This window comes from Phragmites australis, chromosome 15 (assembly GCF_958298935.1).
Source record: "Phragmites australis chromosome 15, lpPhrAust1.1, whole genome shotgun sequence".
NCBI lineage: Eukaryota > Viridiplantae > Streptophyta > Magnoliopsida > Poales > Poaceae > Phragmites > Phragmites australis.
Window position 1 is genome coordinate 15,391,044 of NC_084935.1, and position 18,054 is coordinate 15,409,097.

The 18,054-nt window shown below is 40.7% G+C and overlaps 1 protein-coding gene across 1 annotated transcript; it reads right to left on the bottom strand.

Annotated features, from left to right (window-relative positions):
• Positions 1-12,018: 12,018 nt before the first annotated feature.
• On the bottom strand, positions 12,019-12,972 carry LOC133892155 (uncharacterized). The gene has a single exon (XM_062332876.1). The coding sequence runs from the start codon at positions 12,970-12,972 to the stop codon at positions 12,019-12,021; it is 954 nt and encodes a 317-aa protein (XP_062188860.1).
• Positions 12,973-18,054: the final 5,082 nt, after the last annotated feature.

Here is an 18,054-nt window from a genome sequence, read left to right on the forward strand (position 1 = left end):
AAATGATTTTCCATGACCGAGTAGGAATTGGTAGAGGCTGCAATAAACCTTGGTATGATGAGCCCATGGCTCCTTCAGATACGATCAATACTATTAATATTTCTCAAATTATACAAGATCCAATTACAAGAGCACGTGCGTGATAATTAAACCACCAGGTGAACTTGTTCATTGCTGTTTATGCTTACTTGGATGGATTACTACTAAATTCTTCTAATGTTTTATTGATTAGAAACATGGGAGAAGCACCACAACCTTACCCGGATGTCACCCCACGAAAGTCAAGTCTACTTGGACTCGAGGCTGAGCTCTAGTCGTGGTCGTGGTCATGGTCGTGGTAGAGTCTCAGGACAATACGTCAGTAAAACGGGCATAACTCTTGCATACGGAGTTCAATTGGGGCGTTCTTGGACTTGCTGGAAAGCTATGATGAACCATTTCCAATGGATCTATGCTCGATCAAATATTCCTTATAGTTTAGTTAGAGTCAAAGAAATAAGATGATATGCTACCGTTTTAGATCCTGTTGGGTCTTGTAATCATGTCGAGATCGGAGTCTAGGTTGTGCACGCCTCCTTCCATGGCTGCACAACTCTAGGTCGATCTCCTCACGCCCCCCTATAAATATACAGTAGTCGTCATAGTTTAGGCTTGGACTTTTCTTTGATTATTCTGTTTTATACAATTTCACCGCTTGTTTGGTTTGTGGAACCCCAATTCGAGTGCCTCATTGGTAATTAGAAATATTCAGATTGCATCTACCTGTTCTTGCTTGTGTTCTCGATTCGCTTGCAGAAAAAGCTTTCTTGGCGACGTCAACCGCGTCTTGGCACGATTGATAACCACTGAGTAGTGGTGTAGTAGTTGCGAGGGTTCTCGATCTATTCTAGTCAGAGTCTTAGGATCATCAACATCGAAATTCCATCAATCGACTTATCTTATTACCTTCGGAAGATTGGGCAAGCGCGCATTAAGTGATATCAGAGCCTCGGTTGCCCATTAGATAATGTCAGTTATCCCTTTTGTTTCGTCGTGTTCTATTACCTAGAGTCTAGAAAATTGCCCTACAAAAAGATTTATGTTTTAGTTCTTCCGTTGTCTAAACCTCTTTGAGCCTTTCGCAATTTTATTTTCAATTTTATTTTCAATTTTTGCGTTGTTGAGTTTGAGTCCATCATTGGTGTCTTTGTTGCTGGTCGAGTCATCATGTTCTAATTTCTAGCATTGAGTCTTTGATAATTTAGTCGTCGAGTTACTCGGCTTGCCCTAGTTTGCTATAGCCGAGTTTGTGTCCCTGCTTGGGATCTCGACCAGTCGATCCGACCACCCACTCGGGGTCCCGACCAGTCGATCTGACCACCCACTCGGGGTCCTGACCAGTCACTCTGACCACCTACTTGGGGTCCGACCGGGTACTCCGACCACCCACTAGGGTCCAACCACCTAGTCGTCGCGACCACCTAGTCGCATTCGCCCACCTTCTCGGATCCTACCACCTAGTCGGAATTGCCCACCTTCTCGGATCCAACCACCATTACTGAAACAGAGGTAGCCAAAGTTCAGAGAGAGAGAGAGTATCTTTTTATTACCTTCATACCCCTGCTCCCCCGGAAAAAGTTTTTGACTCATGTACCTCACTGGTCTTAGAAAAGGTAGTAGAAGAGTTTTGAGTTTGTGTCACATTCGCAAAAAAAAAGAGAAGAGAGAAGACAAGCAAGCAAGAAGCAAAGAGTGCCAAAAAAAGCAAAGAGTGCAAAAAAAGAGAATGAGAATTAAAAAAATATATATTAGGTTTGCATTGCGCATTTTGTTCTATTGTGCTTGTGGCTGTTATAGTTTTCGGCTTGCTTGAGCTAGTTTTAGGAACGTGTTCGGGCCAGTAACTATGACGAGTACTGTGGATTTTTATTTAGCCTTGCTAATCTGATTTCAATTATTGATATTCCTTACTACTAAATATTGTCTGTCCAAGATACACCTTCTCTCGATCAAAATAGTTTCTCCCCTTGCAACAACCTCACTCGCACCCCATAAGCACGATTCAGCCAACAGTTGTGCCAACTGTTAAGTTTGGTAAGAACACTTGCAAGAGCGTGGTAATATGCTTGAGAGTGTGTGACTCCACTTCACTTTCCACCACCTAGTAGTTGATAGGGATAATATTTTTTGTTATGTTCTGTCTGCAACTAACCATGGTAGGTGAAATATCGGATGAGAAAGAGTGTGTTTTGAGGGAAGAACTCACAATATTGTTGGATGATCATCGACAAGCTATTAATGACGACATCGATAAGAAGCTTGAGGAGACAAACACTACATTGGAATGACTTAATGATAGTATTACCATGCTTAATACATGCTTTGATTGAGTAGTTAATTAGCCACCAAACCATGGGCGTGTGGATCCTTATGGCGCAGGCCATGAGCAAGAGTAGTCCGTCGCAGATGATGAAATTTTGAGGTAAGAACAAGACGCCTTTGATGCATGACAATAGAATCGATTGAACTTTAACCGTCAAGGTATGAAAGGTAATAATTTTCAGCAACATAACCCATGTGTTAATGATGATCAATTTGCTAAGATTAAGTTTACTATACTATCTTTTGCGGGTGCTTATGGTGCTAAAAAGTATTTAGATTGGGAGATGATGATTGAATAGAAGTTTAATGCTCATTTAGTTCCTGAAGTGAATCGAGTTAGGGAAGCCACTAGTGAATTTAAAGATTTTTCAATCATCTGATGGAATAGAGTTTGCATCGATGGGTTAGTGCCTACTACATGGAATACTTTAAAGGTTGCTATGCGTAATAGATTTGTTTCACTCTCTTTTAAACATGATTTGCGTAAGAAATTGCAGCGCTTAAACCAAGGTGATTGATCCATAGAAGAATATTATCAGGAGCTATAAATTAGTATGATGCGTTGTGATGTTATTGAGGATGAAGGGGCTGCAATGTCACGCTTTAATGGAGGGTTAAGGCGTGAAAATTCAGGACATAGTTGATTACAAGGAATACGATAGTATTTTTAGATTGTTCCAACTTGTGTGTTTGATAGAAAAAGAATTGCAAGGATGACAACAGAGGCCAAGGAGCAATTTTGGAAGTACAACTACTTCAAAATCAGCACCAGAACAAATCAAAATAGCCCCACATTCAGCTACACGGTTTGCTGCCCCCTTCTTGAGTAGGGCGCGTTTAGTAGTACCTTTGACACTATCAAATGCTCTTGAGGTAAGCAAATCCATAAGTGTGTATGGTCTAGCCAAGAGCTCTTCTTCAGTTGCTTCTACAGGCCGATCGACTGGGATTGTATGCTACCGATGCAAGGGAATGAGCCACATCATGAAGGATTGCCCAAGTCAGTGGGTGTACATTGTAACAGAAGGCGGTGGATATGTAAGTTGTAGTGATATTGAGGACAAATATGCTCTTGCAGCTAACCATACAGATGATGAGGATGGACGTGAGATGGATATTGACCATGAGAAAGTGTTCGATGCCACACTGCCATGGAGGATTATGGGACCCTCTTTGTGCAGCGAGTGTTAAGCATTCAAATGGAGAAAGCGGAATAGCTACAACGCCACAATTTATTTTAGATGTTCCTCATAGTCAAGGATTATAATGTTCGAGTTATTATTGATGGAGGAAGCTGCAACAACTTGATAAGTTCATATTTGATCAAGAAGCTTGCCTTGCCGACAAAAAACCATCCTCGCCCTTATCATATTCAATAGTTCAATAACAGTGGTAAAATGAATGCAATGCAAACAACTAGGGTGATTTTTTTATTGGTTCATACCATGATTGTGCTGATTTCGATGTAGTTCCCATGCAAGCGTGCTCTCTTTTGCTAGGATGACCATGAGAGTTTGATACTGATGCAACACATTATGGTAGAAGTAATAAGTACACTCTTATGCATAATGGAAACAAAATAATTTTTCTACCTTTAACCCCTGCTAAAATTGTGAAATGTGAACAAGAGATAACTGAAAATAAGATAAAAGAGTTCGAGAATGAATCTAAAAATCAGCAAGTGGCGGAAAAAGTTTTTCCACCTAAAAAGGAGAAAGCAACAACAACTTCTAAGTCCGATGGAATTAAATTAAAAGGGTGTGTTATGCTTGCTACTAAATCTGACCTTACTGAAATTTATGCTAGTGAGCTGTCATGTTATGTTTTGATATGCAAAGAGGTCTTCGTTTCACTAAAGAATATATTTAGCTCTTTGCCTCCTGCTGTTGGTAGCCTTTTACAGGAGTTTGTGGATATATTTTCAGCTGAGGTAACCCCGGGATTACCACCTATTTGAGGGATTGAGCATCAAATTGATTTGATTCTGGGAGTAACTTTGCCAAACCGTGCTGCATATAGGACCAACTTGGAAGAAGGAAATTCAGCGACAAGTCCAATATCTATTGGATTGCGGGTACATACGAGAAAGCCTTAGTCCTTGTGTTGTTCCTGTTCTTTTGGTTCCTAAGAAAGACGATATTTGGCATATGTGTGTTAATTGTAGAACCATCAATAATATTATTATAAGATATCGCCACCCTATCCCTAAGTTAGATGCTATTCTTGATGAGTTGAGTGGTTCCATAATTTTCACTAAAATTGACTTGCGAAGTGGATACCACCAAATTAGGATGAAACTTGGAGATGAATGCAAAACCGCTTTTAAGACTAAGTTTGGCTTGTATGAGTGGTTAGTAATGCTTTTTGGGTTAACTAATGCGCCTAGTACTTTCATGCGACTGATGAACAAAATTTTACATGCTTTCATTGGTAGATTTATGGTGGTATATTTTGATGATATCTTGATTTACAGCAAGACACAAGAACAATACTTTGATCATTTACGTGCTGTTTTTAATATTTTGAGAGATGCACGTTTGTTTGGTAACCACGAAAAGTGCATCTTTTGCACGGATCGACTCTCTTTTCTTGGCAATGTTGTTATTCCATAGGGAATAGAGGTGGATGAAGTAAAAATTGAAGCCATAAAGAGCTGGCCAACTCCTGAGACTGTTATACAAGTGAGAAGCTTTCATGGTCTTAGGGGTTTCTATCTTTCTATCGGCGATTTATGTAGGATTTCAGCACCATTGCTACTCCATTGAATGAGTTGACAAGGAGTAGTTTTCAAATGGGGACTTGCACAAGAACAAGCATTCAAGTTGTTAAAACAGAAGCTCTCCCATGCTCCATTGCTCCAACTCCCTGATTTTGATAAGGCCTTTGAACTAGAATGTGATGCTAGTGGGATTGGAATTTGAGGTGTGCTAATTCGAGAAGGTAAACCTGTTGCTTATTTCAGCGAGAAATTAAGTGGGTCAAGTCTCAATTATTCTACCTATAGTAAGGAATTTTGTGCTTTAGTTTGAGTGTTTGAAACTTAGCAACATTACTTTTGGCCCAAAGAATTTGTTATACATTCTGATCATGAATCGTTGAAACATATTAGGAGTCAAGCTAAACTGAATAACGACATGCTAAATGGATAGAATTTATTGAGTTGTTTCCATATGTCATAAAACATAAGAAAGGAAAGGACAATGTGATAGCTGATACACTTTCTAGGCGTTATACCATGTTATCTCAACTGGATCATAAGATTTATGGTTTAGAGACCATTAAAAAATTATATGTTACTGATTTGGATTTTAAAAAAGTTCTTGAACATTGTAAAGAAGGAAAAATATGGAATAAACATGTGCTGAATGACAGATTACTCTATCGTGCTAACAAGCTACGCATTCCAGCTAACTTCGTTCGTCTTTTGTTGTTGCATGAGGCATATAGAGGAGGATTGATGGCACCTTTTGGAGCAAAGAATTCCTAAGATGTGCTAGCTACTCATTTCTTTTGGCCAAAGATGAGACGTGATGTCGAGCGCTACGTGTCATGTTGCAACACTTGTAATAAAGCTAAGTCTCGCTTAAATCCACATGGTCTTTACATGCCTCTTCCTGTTCCTAGTGCACCTTGTGAGAATATTTCCTTGGATTTTGTTTTAGGATTGCCTAGGACAAAGAGGGGGAGGAATAACATATTTGTAGTTGTGGATAGGTTTTCTAAAATGGCACATTTTATACCTTGTTATAAGAGCGATGATGCTACAAACATAGCTAATTTGTTTTTCTGGAAAATCGTTCGACTACATGGAGTACCTAATACTATCGTCTCGGATCGTGACACAAAGTTTTGAGTCACTTCTGGAGATCACTTTGGAATAAACTAGGGACAAAGCTACTGTTTTCTACTACGTGTCATCCCCAGACCGACAGTTAAACAAAGGTCGGTATACCGCACCACCAAGATTTGAAGCCATACTTGGGAGAAGAAGATGGACTTGAGTCGAGGACGACTCCAATTTAAGAGGGGGAGGATGATGAGCCTATGGCTTCTTCAGATATGATCGATACTATTAATATTCCTCAAATCATATAAGGTCCAATTACATGAGCACGTGCGTGACAATTAAACCACCAGGTAAACTTGTTCCTTGCTGTTCATGCTTCCTTGGATGGATTACTACTAAATTCTTGTGATGTTTTATTGCTTAAGAACATGGGAGAAGCACCACAACCTTACCCGGACATCACCCCTAGAAAGCCAAGTCTACTCGAACTTGAGGCTGAGCTCTAGTTGTGGTCATGGTCGTGGTTACGGTCGAGTCTCAGGACAACATATCAGTAAAACGGGCATAACTCTTGTATAAAGAGTCCAATTAAGGCGTTCTTGGACTTGCTGGAAAGATTATGAAACGGGCATAACTCTTGTATACAGAGTCCAATTAAGGCGTTCTTGGACTTGCTGGAAAGATTATGACGAACCCTTTCAATGGATCTAAGATTGACCAAATATTATTTATAGTTTAGTCAGAGTCAAAGAAATAAGATAGTGCACCACCGTTTTGGACCCTGTTGGGTCTTGTAATTGTGTCGGGGTCGGAGTCCAGGTTGTGCACGCATCTTTTCATGGTTGCACAATCCTAGATTGACCTCCTCATGTCCCCCCTATAAATATACAGTATCCTTCATAGTTTAGGCTCGGATTTTTCTTAGATTATTCTGTTTTTTACAATTTCGCACAGTTGATAACCACGGAGTAGTGGTATAGTGGTTGTGAGGGTTCTCAATCTGTTCTGGTTGGAGCCTTAGGATCATCAATGTTGAAACTCCATCAATTGACCTATCATATTACCTTCGAAAAATCGGGCAAGCGCGCATCATAGCACGATCTGATTTTGGTTGTTGATAGACTTAGCAGCTTTTCACCAAATGATGAATCTTTGATTTCATACCCTTTTATGCAAACAACTTCTTGATCTGGCGATATGTCACTAGAAATCCAAAATGGCCCCTAAGAGCACTACTGTGTAAAGCATTGGTGATTTTGAGTTGCAAGTCTTCATCTAGTTGGACCCAAATATGCTTTTTATAGCGAATGATTCCTTGATTGAGAGTATACATACCAATAGCAGATTCTTTAGTAGTCAATTCCAGCAACCACTTTTGTACAAAAGGATCATTTTCATCGTGTAGCATCTAGGCCTCTAAGTAAGTAGTAAGTGTTTCGGTGATTAATGACAACCTATTATTGTGACTAATGCGTATGTTTTGAATGGAATCAAATTTTTTAGTTCACAATGATTGAATGGGTTTTCTTGATCCCTCATGGAATTCTATTGGTCGATCAAAGGACATTTACGTCAAGATTAAGGATCTTCTAGTTCTAAGTGTTACAAGGTGATGAAGGACACTTACAGTAGACATAGGTCTCTTTTTGTCTTTTGACCGTACTATAAAGTGGAGCTAAGTGTTGTAGATTGACCTAGTTGAGTCTAGACATAGTTGAATACACACTTGCGAAAATCTAGCACTAGGTAGCTCAAAGAAGCCCATGGGTGAGAAGTTGAGAAGTTAGAACTCAAAGCCAATTGAATTGGACGAGTTAGAAAGTTTGTTCTCACTGGATTGTCCGGTGTGAGAAATATTAAACTCACCGGATTGTCCCTCTCCGTGAAGATTTCAAATGACCTCACCGGATTGTCCGGTGATGGGAGGAATTTTGCACCGGAGTATTTAACAGAAGATTCATTTTTCAGAGAAATTTGAAGTTACATGCACCGGATTGTCCGGTGATCTGAAGGACGCATACACCGGACTATTTAACAGAAGGACTGTTTTTCTGGAGAAAATATGAGTTGAACTGACTGGATTGTCTGGTGACTTAAAGGAGTTATCACTGTATTATTTAACAGAAGCTTGGTATTTTTGGAGGAAATGTATTATAAGGCACCGGATGATCCGGTGATGAGATGGATATCACACTGGAGCATTTTGTGACTTGTGTCACGGTGCAGAAGACTATAACTAACCGGATTGTCCAGTGATACTATGTGGAGAAACATTGGAGCATTTTGCAACGGTTACTGACAGCTGGCAGACCAGTGTGTGGAAAAAGTATACTCACTATTGGAGCAAGAGTTCGTCTTGCCCCAGCAAGTTCGACGAGAGTTTCTTCTGAGGAAGAGACTGAAGCATGAAGACGAAATTTAAGAGGAAGGAACACCACGAATGTATTGGTGGTAGAAAAAATAGATCGCTGTGGGAGGAGTATCACAGCGTGACTTGATTTATTTTCACCTCTGTGTCTTCTTTGCTGCCTTGCCCCTCCCCTGCCCAGATGACCATGGCCCCCCATTTATAGGGTCATGCGTAGCTTGGCGTACAAGTTATCATAATGTATAAATATCTGGGATCTGACTGATTTACTGGGCCTTATCCCGGATAGTTATTTTCTACCCTATCTGGGAGATGAATATCCACCGTGGTAACTATCGTGGTGCCTGCCCCTGAAGTGCGGCGAGTCGGTCGCCAATTGCGGCCCGACGCCGCACTGTCAGGGGTGTCAGGATAGCCTCTATTACACCGGGGTGTCAGAGCGTCGTCCATCAGCCTAGGCTTTTAATGCCGGTCACTTTCTTGCAGGCAAAGCACGACCGGTGCTCCCCTTCCGGCAGATCTTTCCTATGGCCTGCTGACTCACCTTGTAGCCTTTGGGAAGGCGGCCCGAGTAGCCCGAGGCAGGGGCCTCGAGAGGCATGGAACCGGGAGGTGAAAGCTTCGGGAAGCAGGACTCCGGAAGGCCGGGGCTTTAAGAGGCCAGAGCTTCGGGGGACCGAGGCTTCGGGAGGTTGGGTTTTGTGGAGGTTGAGTCTTCGGGAAGCCGAGCTGGTTAAGCCAAGGGAAGACTTTGCATGTACGAAGAGGTATCGTGAAGGTATCTGATGACTTCGAAGGCCGAGCCTTTAATTGAGGGTCCAGAGATCAAGGCTCCGGAGGGACTTGGATGGTAATCTTCAACCATTTTCCTCAGGCTGGTTTATTTTCCCCCCAACACTCACCGGATTGTCCGGTATTAACAGAGGCATGTGCACCAGACCATCTGGTGTTCACAGAAAATGTGAGTGGTTGTGCAACGGCTACATTTGGACCTCTAGCCTATATATACCCCCTTACTTGGTTTCATTCGTCTCTCTTGCAACCCAGAAGCATTCATACACAGTGTGTATCATCTAGAGGCAAGGGAGAGCACTTGAGGTGATTTGCAAGTTCTTAATTGAAGATTAAGGACTCCATTAGTGCTTCAAGAGTAGCGAGTGTGCATCTAGCTGCTATTTAGGCTTGATAGGGATCAAATGAACTAGTTAGCTTGTTACTCTTGGTGGTTGGCAACACCTAGCCAGTCATGGAGATTGGAGGTGTTCTCGCTGAGCTCTTGGAGGTCTTGTGGGAGCCCTGGAAAGCTCGTTACTTAGTTTGATGCCCGCCAATCGGGATATGGAGAAGTGGCAATCACTAGTGAGCACTTGAGTCTTGGTGACTCAAGGGGGAGCGACATCCTTGTGTGGATGCTCCAACGAGGATTAGTGGAGAGTGCCAACTTTTTGATACATCAGGAAAAACTTGGTGTTCCCTTTTCCATACTCTTGTTACATTCTGCATTTTGCTTCTAGCATTTCCTTCATGCAAGTTTCAATTCCGCACTTCACTTATGTTCTATATGTTTGCATGTTTGTGCTTATCATTCTAGCTAGCTGGGTCGTCTAGTTGCTTTTATTTATTCTAGGCTAAGGTTTCTCTTTGTTCTAGAATTTGGTAGTTGGTTTAGTTTTTTGATTAGTGCCCTATTCACCTCCCCTCTAGGGCCATTAGATCCTTTCACATAGCTTGAAACCACTTCATGCCATTACTTGGTCGGCAAGAAAGGGCATTTGCACCCCTATTATCAATCCCTTTCTTATACAGAATGCAATATTGAAGGCCCAATAGTTTGGTAAAAACTTTTTGTTGCCATGGTGTTTGGAGGTGCGCTACTCATTGATCAGTGCATATGAGAAACTCACCGTGTTACAAGTTAGGATGCCACTGTCAAATAGCCAACATAATTGCAAGGTATTCCTTCTCATAAGTGGATAAACCATGGGTGCGCGATCCCAAAGATTTTCTCATGAATACCAAAGGGTGGCCTTCATGCATGAATACCGCACCCATTCTTGACTCACTAACACCCGTTTCAATATGGAATTGCTTGTGGAAATCTAGAAGGGTGAGGATTGGTGCCATAATCAATGATTGCTTTAGAGTTTGGAAAGTCATCTAAGTTTTAGATGTCCATATAAACAGTGAACACTTGCACAAGAGGTCAGTGAGTGACTGATTGAGAGAACCAAAATGATGCACAAACTTGCAGTAGTATCCTGTAATACCCAAGAAACTCCAAAGTTCCTTTATATTGCTTGGAAGAGGCAAGTTCCGAATTGTTGCAATCTTGGAATCATCAGTTTGAATCCTTGCGGCACTGACAATGTGTCCAAGATATGAGATACTTTGATGTGCAAAGGTGCACTTCAACATCTTGACCTTACAATTATCTTTGTGAAGCAGCTGCAACACGTTTCCAAGGTGTACAAGGTGGTCCTCCATAGACTAATTGTACACCAATATATCATCGAAGAATACAAGAACACACTTGCGGAGAAGAGGCGCCAATGTGGTGCTCATTGCACATTGAAATCTAGCTGCGGCACCGGTAGTCCAAAGGCCATCACGAAAAACTCGTAATGTCCAGTATGTGTTTAGAAGGAAGTTTTGAATTTCTCACTAGCACTTAATTGAATTTGATGATATCCGACGCATAAATCCAACTTGGTAAACTAGCATGCATTAGCCAATTCATCTAACAATTTGTTGATCACAAGTAAGGTACCCGTGCGATGCTACGGTATCCATATTTCTAATGTGTGTTTTATTATTATGATAGCATGAAAGAAAAGAAGTATAATGTGATTAAAATAGTATATCATTCATAAATAACATAGGCATACAAACAAATAAATTGGTTTATGTCAAACATGATATGTATTTACGAGGTGAGGACTTTTTTGTAGACAATATTCTTGGTTAGTGTGCAAGATGAATCTATGCTTGCATCATTTCCCGATACAGCAAGTATTTTTATATTGCTCCTAGCAGTTGCTCGCGACAGGGCGACATAGAGTTGACCATGTGAGAAAACTGGATTAGGTAGATAGATTCCAACATGTGGGATTGTTTGTCCTTGTGCTTTGTTGATGGTCATTGCGAAGCTCACTCTGATAGGAAATTGAATCCTCTTAAACTTAAAGGGGAATATTTCATCATCAGATGGGCACAAAGGTATCCTTGGTAGGAATACTCTTTTTCCAGCATGTTGACCTAGCACAATTTTTACATCGACAGTGTTCCTTTGAAATGTTCGGACTATCAACTTTGTCCCATTACACAAACCATTAGCTAGATCTAGATTTCTGAGCAAAATCACAGGGCAATTGACCTTTAGCTTGAGGATGTACGGTGGTAATCCATTTCGGGTTAGAGAATTCAAGAATTCGGGAGGGTAGTAGTTGTTTGGATCATCAATTGCAAGATCATAGCTGTGATAGACCATCTCATCACTAGGAAATCATTCGATAAGCCTCATGTTTATGTCATCGATGTTCTCATTCCTTGTTGAAAAAATAGCGCGAGATGTGATGTAGTCTGAATTGGATAGGTGTGTTGCTAACATAGGAAACACTCTATCAATAAGATTATCAATGTCAGATTCTACACCAGTGTAAGGCACACATATCTCGTCGGGTATCTTTACATAGTCATCTTTCACAGTTTCTTCAGTGCCATTCTCGATACGTAGTAGGTATTTAGAAAACCATGGATCTAATTGAGCCCTCATATTACGAACAAGCCTCAGCTTTTGCATGTTTTCCCATAGGTAAGATTTGCGTAATGTTGCATTTATTATTTGTGCTCTTGTACCCTTTCGCACAACTGGAAGGACCTGCCTGAAGTCACCCCCAAAAACAATCATCTTTCCTCCAAATGGTAGATCAGGCTTTTCCATGATGTCTCTCAGGCTCTTATCAAGTGCCTCAATTGCTTGCCTTTTTGTCATAGAGACCTCATCCCATAATATAAGTGAAGCCATTCGAAGAAGTTTCGTGATCTCACTTTGCTTTGTAAAGTTACACACTCCTCCTTGTATGCCCAGTGATATCTTAAATCTTGAGTGTGCAGTCCTGCCTCCAGGCAGGATTGAGGCAGCAACACCAGATGTTGCTGTAGCAACAGCTATTTTTCCCTCACTACAGACCTTCGCTAGCAAAGCTTTGTATAGGAATGTCTTTTCGGTCCCCCCAGGACCATCAACAAAGAATGCAGTTCCATTACCGTTGTCAACATATGATAATATTTTGTCATAAGCATACCGTTGTTCACGGTTGAGAGATGACACGACTGAGGCAAATTCATGGTCTACCTCTATAGATCTCTCTTCGAATATTTCTTTTACCTCTCCAGACATGGTGTCATGCTCCTCTTCGATCTCAGGAAGAGGGAATGATGATATGTCCTTACCCATTGACTATAGCATATTTCTAATATCCAACAGAACCATTTGTTTAACTACATGTGAGTTCATTGGGTTTTGCCGGAAGTCATCGGACATTGCCTCTAGGTGCTTATTCCATATTCCATGGACATCGTTGGGTTCGTAGAAAACCAATATTGTGGCAAACAGCCTTCGGAGAGATGATGGCATATGGAATATTTCAGCCTCTGTTAGGCAATCATCGATGTTATTGTCTGACTCAATAAGACCTCTTTTCTCGGCAGCTTCTCGAAAGGTAGGGTAGACAACACCATCAAATGTCCTTAGATTTTCATATGAAGTAGCACATGCCACGTGGTTTAGTAGCACCCTTAGATAGTATCTTTCTCCCTCTGCAGGATGCGCTGAGATGATCCTCCTAACCTGTGTGTGTTGTTTTCTCTTTTTCCATTTCTTCAATGTAGGGTTCCAAGCTGCATATTCTGGGAATTCCCTATATAGTATGCTTTGTGCCCACGGGAACTCACGGTTCTCCTTAAAATACGCAGTTAACATGGTCTCAAAGGCACCTTGTTGGTCCAAGACATGATGTACATCCACGTTATCCCTATAGGACACGAGATGCATGCCACGGAGATGAAGTTGTAGCTGGAGCACTGTGGGGGGAGATCCCACTAAGATCGAAGGCAAAGATTCTCCACAATGCCTCCTGTGGGGCTACCCATCTAGCTTCCCTATAATCATCGATCTCATTAATCTCATGATTGCCATCAGCATCATTGATAGAAACAGATGCCCTGTCATGACCCTTGTAGATGTATTTGTAAAGGTACTTGACAGCCTTAATGCTTGATCAAACCTCGACGTTGATGTGGCAGTCATACCTCCTTAGTAGCTTAGGATTATATGGCACAACCCATCTGTTGTCCAAGATATGCCCTCTTACATGTACCTTCTACCCATCATCCTGTCTTCTGTAGATGGGGTAAGAGTCCTTGCCTTGGAGAGTTGTGTCAGTAAACTGGCGTGGATAATAGCTCTTGCATGTACGATTTTCATTCTTCATGCATACATTACAGGGATTTAACGAACCACAAGGGCCGTGCATCATGTGTCTGACAACCATTTCATGAAGCTCAGGATACATTTCCTTGGTTGGAAGCTCTGCGGAAATTACAGTGTTGTACTGTTCTGGACATGTAAGCTTATAGCCCGACTTCATGATAAGGAGAAAGTGTACATAAGGTAGACCCCTTTTCTGGAACTCGATGACATGGACATGCGCTGCAACGACACCAAGGATATGATTATGGAAGAGTTGAAACTTGAGATCATCTAATTTGGCTTTAAATACTCGCACAACAAGATTAGGACGGCCTTGTGGTGTTTGGCCAGGTTCAAGCTCCCTAAGTATTTCTTCCCAGTTAGGGTTGCAAGTCATGGTGAGGAAGATGTCTGGTTTACCGTACTTCTGCACCAAGGCCATAGCATCCATGTATCGTTGTCTCATATCCCTCGGGCCACCAATAAATGACGCTGGAAGGACCCATCTTTTGCCCATTGCACTTGCACGATTCTCCCCTGCAGATACCATATCCACTAAGCCCTGGTAAAGATCTGCACGTATTCTTGATTGGTTGTGCAGAATATAGTTCAGACGCGATGTTTCAAGCTTTATATAGGTATCAACTGCAAATTGCTAGAATAGGTGCTTCCCATGCAAGATGGTGTTGAACATTCCACGGCGCATCTAGAACTTGTAGCAATAATATTCGCGCATCGTGACGCACAACGTGCTATTAGTGTCTATCAAGAAAAGAGTAGACATGATCAGTTAATTAGTAGAAGATTGATAAGTAACATGAGAAAATGGATGTGATGCAACTATATTATCACTTAACTAACCTGGGTTGTCGGGATTTACAGATTGAGACCTCCGTATTTGTCTAATGTCAACACCTTGTTTTGGTATCTCTGGATGACAACCGAGCTCCCCGCTTGGGAAAAGGAGAGAATATGACAAAGGGTCATAGCACCCATGATAAGGTCTGATTGAATAATATGTGTCATTATTTGCAAAGAGAGTTATGCTACGATCAAAATGTTTGTGCAACTCACTCCCCTCGACCCACACAGCAGCCACCTCTGATGTTAATGGCATGTTATATACTCTTTGGTCCAGTTTGTATTCAATGTTTAGCACAATACGATATTCGTCCATGTCTTCAACTTGTCCTAGGCTCCTGAATGTTTTAGAGTAGGGGTTGTCTCTTAGGATGCCCACCAAACTTCTAATGACACTCCTATCTCTTGCTCTATATGCTTCATCTCGGGCGTGTCGAAAACGATGTGATAAGGAAGGATCATCATCATAGAAGTATAGTTGCAAATGGCTCGGGTCATCATCTCGTTGTCCGAATGAGTGTATATTGTGGTACATTTGTCCATGAGCTTTAAATGTGTACACTCCATCTCTTGCATTTGCGAGTTCCTTGTCATAATCACAATAGAGTGTGGTGAACGAGAAATGACCATTGAAAAATCTAATACTGTCCCGAAAATATTGTGATTCAGGATCTCCACTCGTGTACAGCAGTCGAAGCTCTTCAGGTGGTTCTGGCATCTCTAGTTTGACTTTCCCATCCTTGCAACAAAATCCTAATGACTCATATTCGAACCTCCTCGCACCACAATGATGACAGTCTGGCTGAGGTTTTAACATATGAGTGCCATTTGGTGGTTCTGATAGATAAATTCTGTTGTATCAATATTGTTAGAGACAACCACAGAGCCATTTGTTGCATCGGTAATATTTGTATGGGGAGTGTTTCGTCTTGCCATGTTTCGTTGGTTCTGTTTATCTCGCCTTGCTTGCCTCTGCTCAGGTGTCATATTTGCATAACATTGCCTAGCACAAGCCTGTCTGCTTGCAACTTGCTCGGGCGTCATGCTTGCACGGCGTGCTCTATCACGTTGTCACCTTGCTTCTGCACGGTCCACTGTCCTCCCACGAGTGTTTGTTTAGACTGACTGTGTTTGTCGTTGCTGCTCCAGTGTAGCAATTGCTGGAGTTGCCATGAAATCAAGGTTATGTTTCTCGCATATTCAAAGGTATGCAATGTTTAGTTAATCAAATTACATGAGATGTTATTTAAGCTTGTAGTATTACTACAATTCATACATAAGCTTGTACCATTAGAGCCTTCGCCTTGTAATAGCCCCTCCGATGTGAGGGTACTTTGTGTAGGAATTAAAAATGAGGATGGTAGTTGATGCATCCCATCTTCATCGTTTGATGAACTATCACATGAAGCATAGGATGGTTCTTGAATAGAAATTCCAGAAGAGCCATGTGTCATATAGTTGTTGCGAGACCTCTTTCTTGTGCGGTGTCCATCTATAACTATAAAAAGATTAAAATGAAAGTAGCACATATGTTTTTAGTATTAGTTTAACATTGTAGCATAGGCTATATAGCTAACATTATAATTAGTCTTGTTAAAATGCATACCTTCTTTTCCTTTTCTTCTTGACTGGTTTCGGTCTTCCGATATTTTGGCAATTTGTTGGTAATGTGATATACCCTAAAAATAGGATTGTTGGTAATTGTTGGTAATGTGATATACCCTAAAGAACATGGATCAAGAAATGATAGAATTGTGAACCAAAGAGCATCCGCTTACATTGACTACTGTCATGCTTCATATAAACCAATGAAATCTTTAATTTTGTGCACGTGTTGCGCGATGACTTGGGTTGAATTTAAAAGTTGTATGCTCTGAAGTCTCCAAGCACCCTATTTTGAAAATTTGTTGTTATTGTAGTACCTCAACAAGTAAAATGTTTAATTATTCTTTGGTTAATAAGAAACCAATTACCGTGTCTCCTGTTATTTGGAAGCATAGTTAACAAAACTATGTCATTGTTAGCATTAGCCAATGTCCAGCTACGTGCATGTCAGGTCAAATGGTGGGACCAAACCCCAACAACAATCAGGTTGCACCTTTAAACATAGAAAACTTATAGTTATTTTTCTGCATAATGAGTTATAGCATTTTTTTTATCTTGATGCACCTTTTTGTACTAACAAAAACTACTAACATAACTCAACGGTACCTTGTGTCCATGAGTGTGACCTCTCTGTAGAGGCTACAACCAATATGCTCAATTGGCGCCCAATGCACAACTACTCCAGCATGTCTAAACCATTATTCTTGGTCAGTTTTTTGTGTAAATTTAATTTTTCTTTGTTTTTTTATAGATCTAAAATGGAAATCTTGAAACTTACCTACAAAAGTTTTATTAGGACGGTGATACACTTCAGAGAATGACATAAGGTGCTTTGGGTAGAGCGGAAACTAAATAGGCATGGTATACAGCTCAACCCTAGTTCGATTGTTCAAGATACACTCATACCGATGTCCAATATTCCGAAATTGCAACGCCTCCTCCCAGTTAGGATCGAATCTCACTTCATGTTTTTCGATGCAATTGCTTCTATTTTAGACCCCTTTAAAATTTAATAACAACCAATGTTATGTAGTGTGAAATTTTATTATAACACGATTGTTATTCTCTATCAATCAATTAATACAAGCGACTTACACAGGTATCCATGAGGATAAAGTGTTGGCTATCACGATGATGAGGTTGGACTGGGAACTTGACATCTATCATAACAACGACACTCCATGATGTCTCCAAGTCCAAAATTTTAATGTCTTCGAATAATTTGAATCTGTATCATAAAAATATATTTTAGCTTTATTTCTTAACAAATCATTTTAGTTTAACAAATCATTTTAGCTTTATATTTCTTAACAACTCACCTAGGAACCACTGGGCGATGGGAAAAATCTGCGTAAGTTCTCTTTCGGGTAACATTTTTTTGGCACCATTGAGCTAGCAGCACAAGTTGATGGCTCAGGAAAGTGAAAAATTGTTAAAATATATAATTGGTTGGAAGCAAAGTCTTGACGTCTCTTGAAAAACTAACTGACACACATTGTACATATGTTTTTCAATTTTTGTTGCCTATCTTTTCATTGTTTTAGTATATAAAAATTGTTTGAACTGCTCATATAGAAAAGTTGCTGATTGTTTTAGTATAGC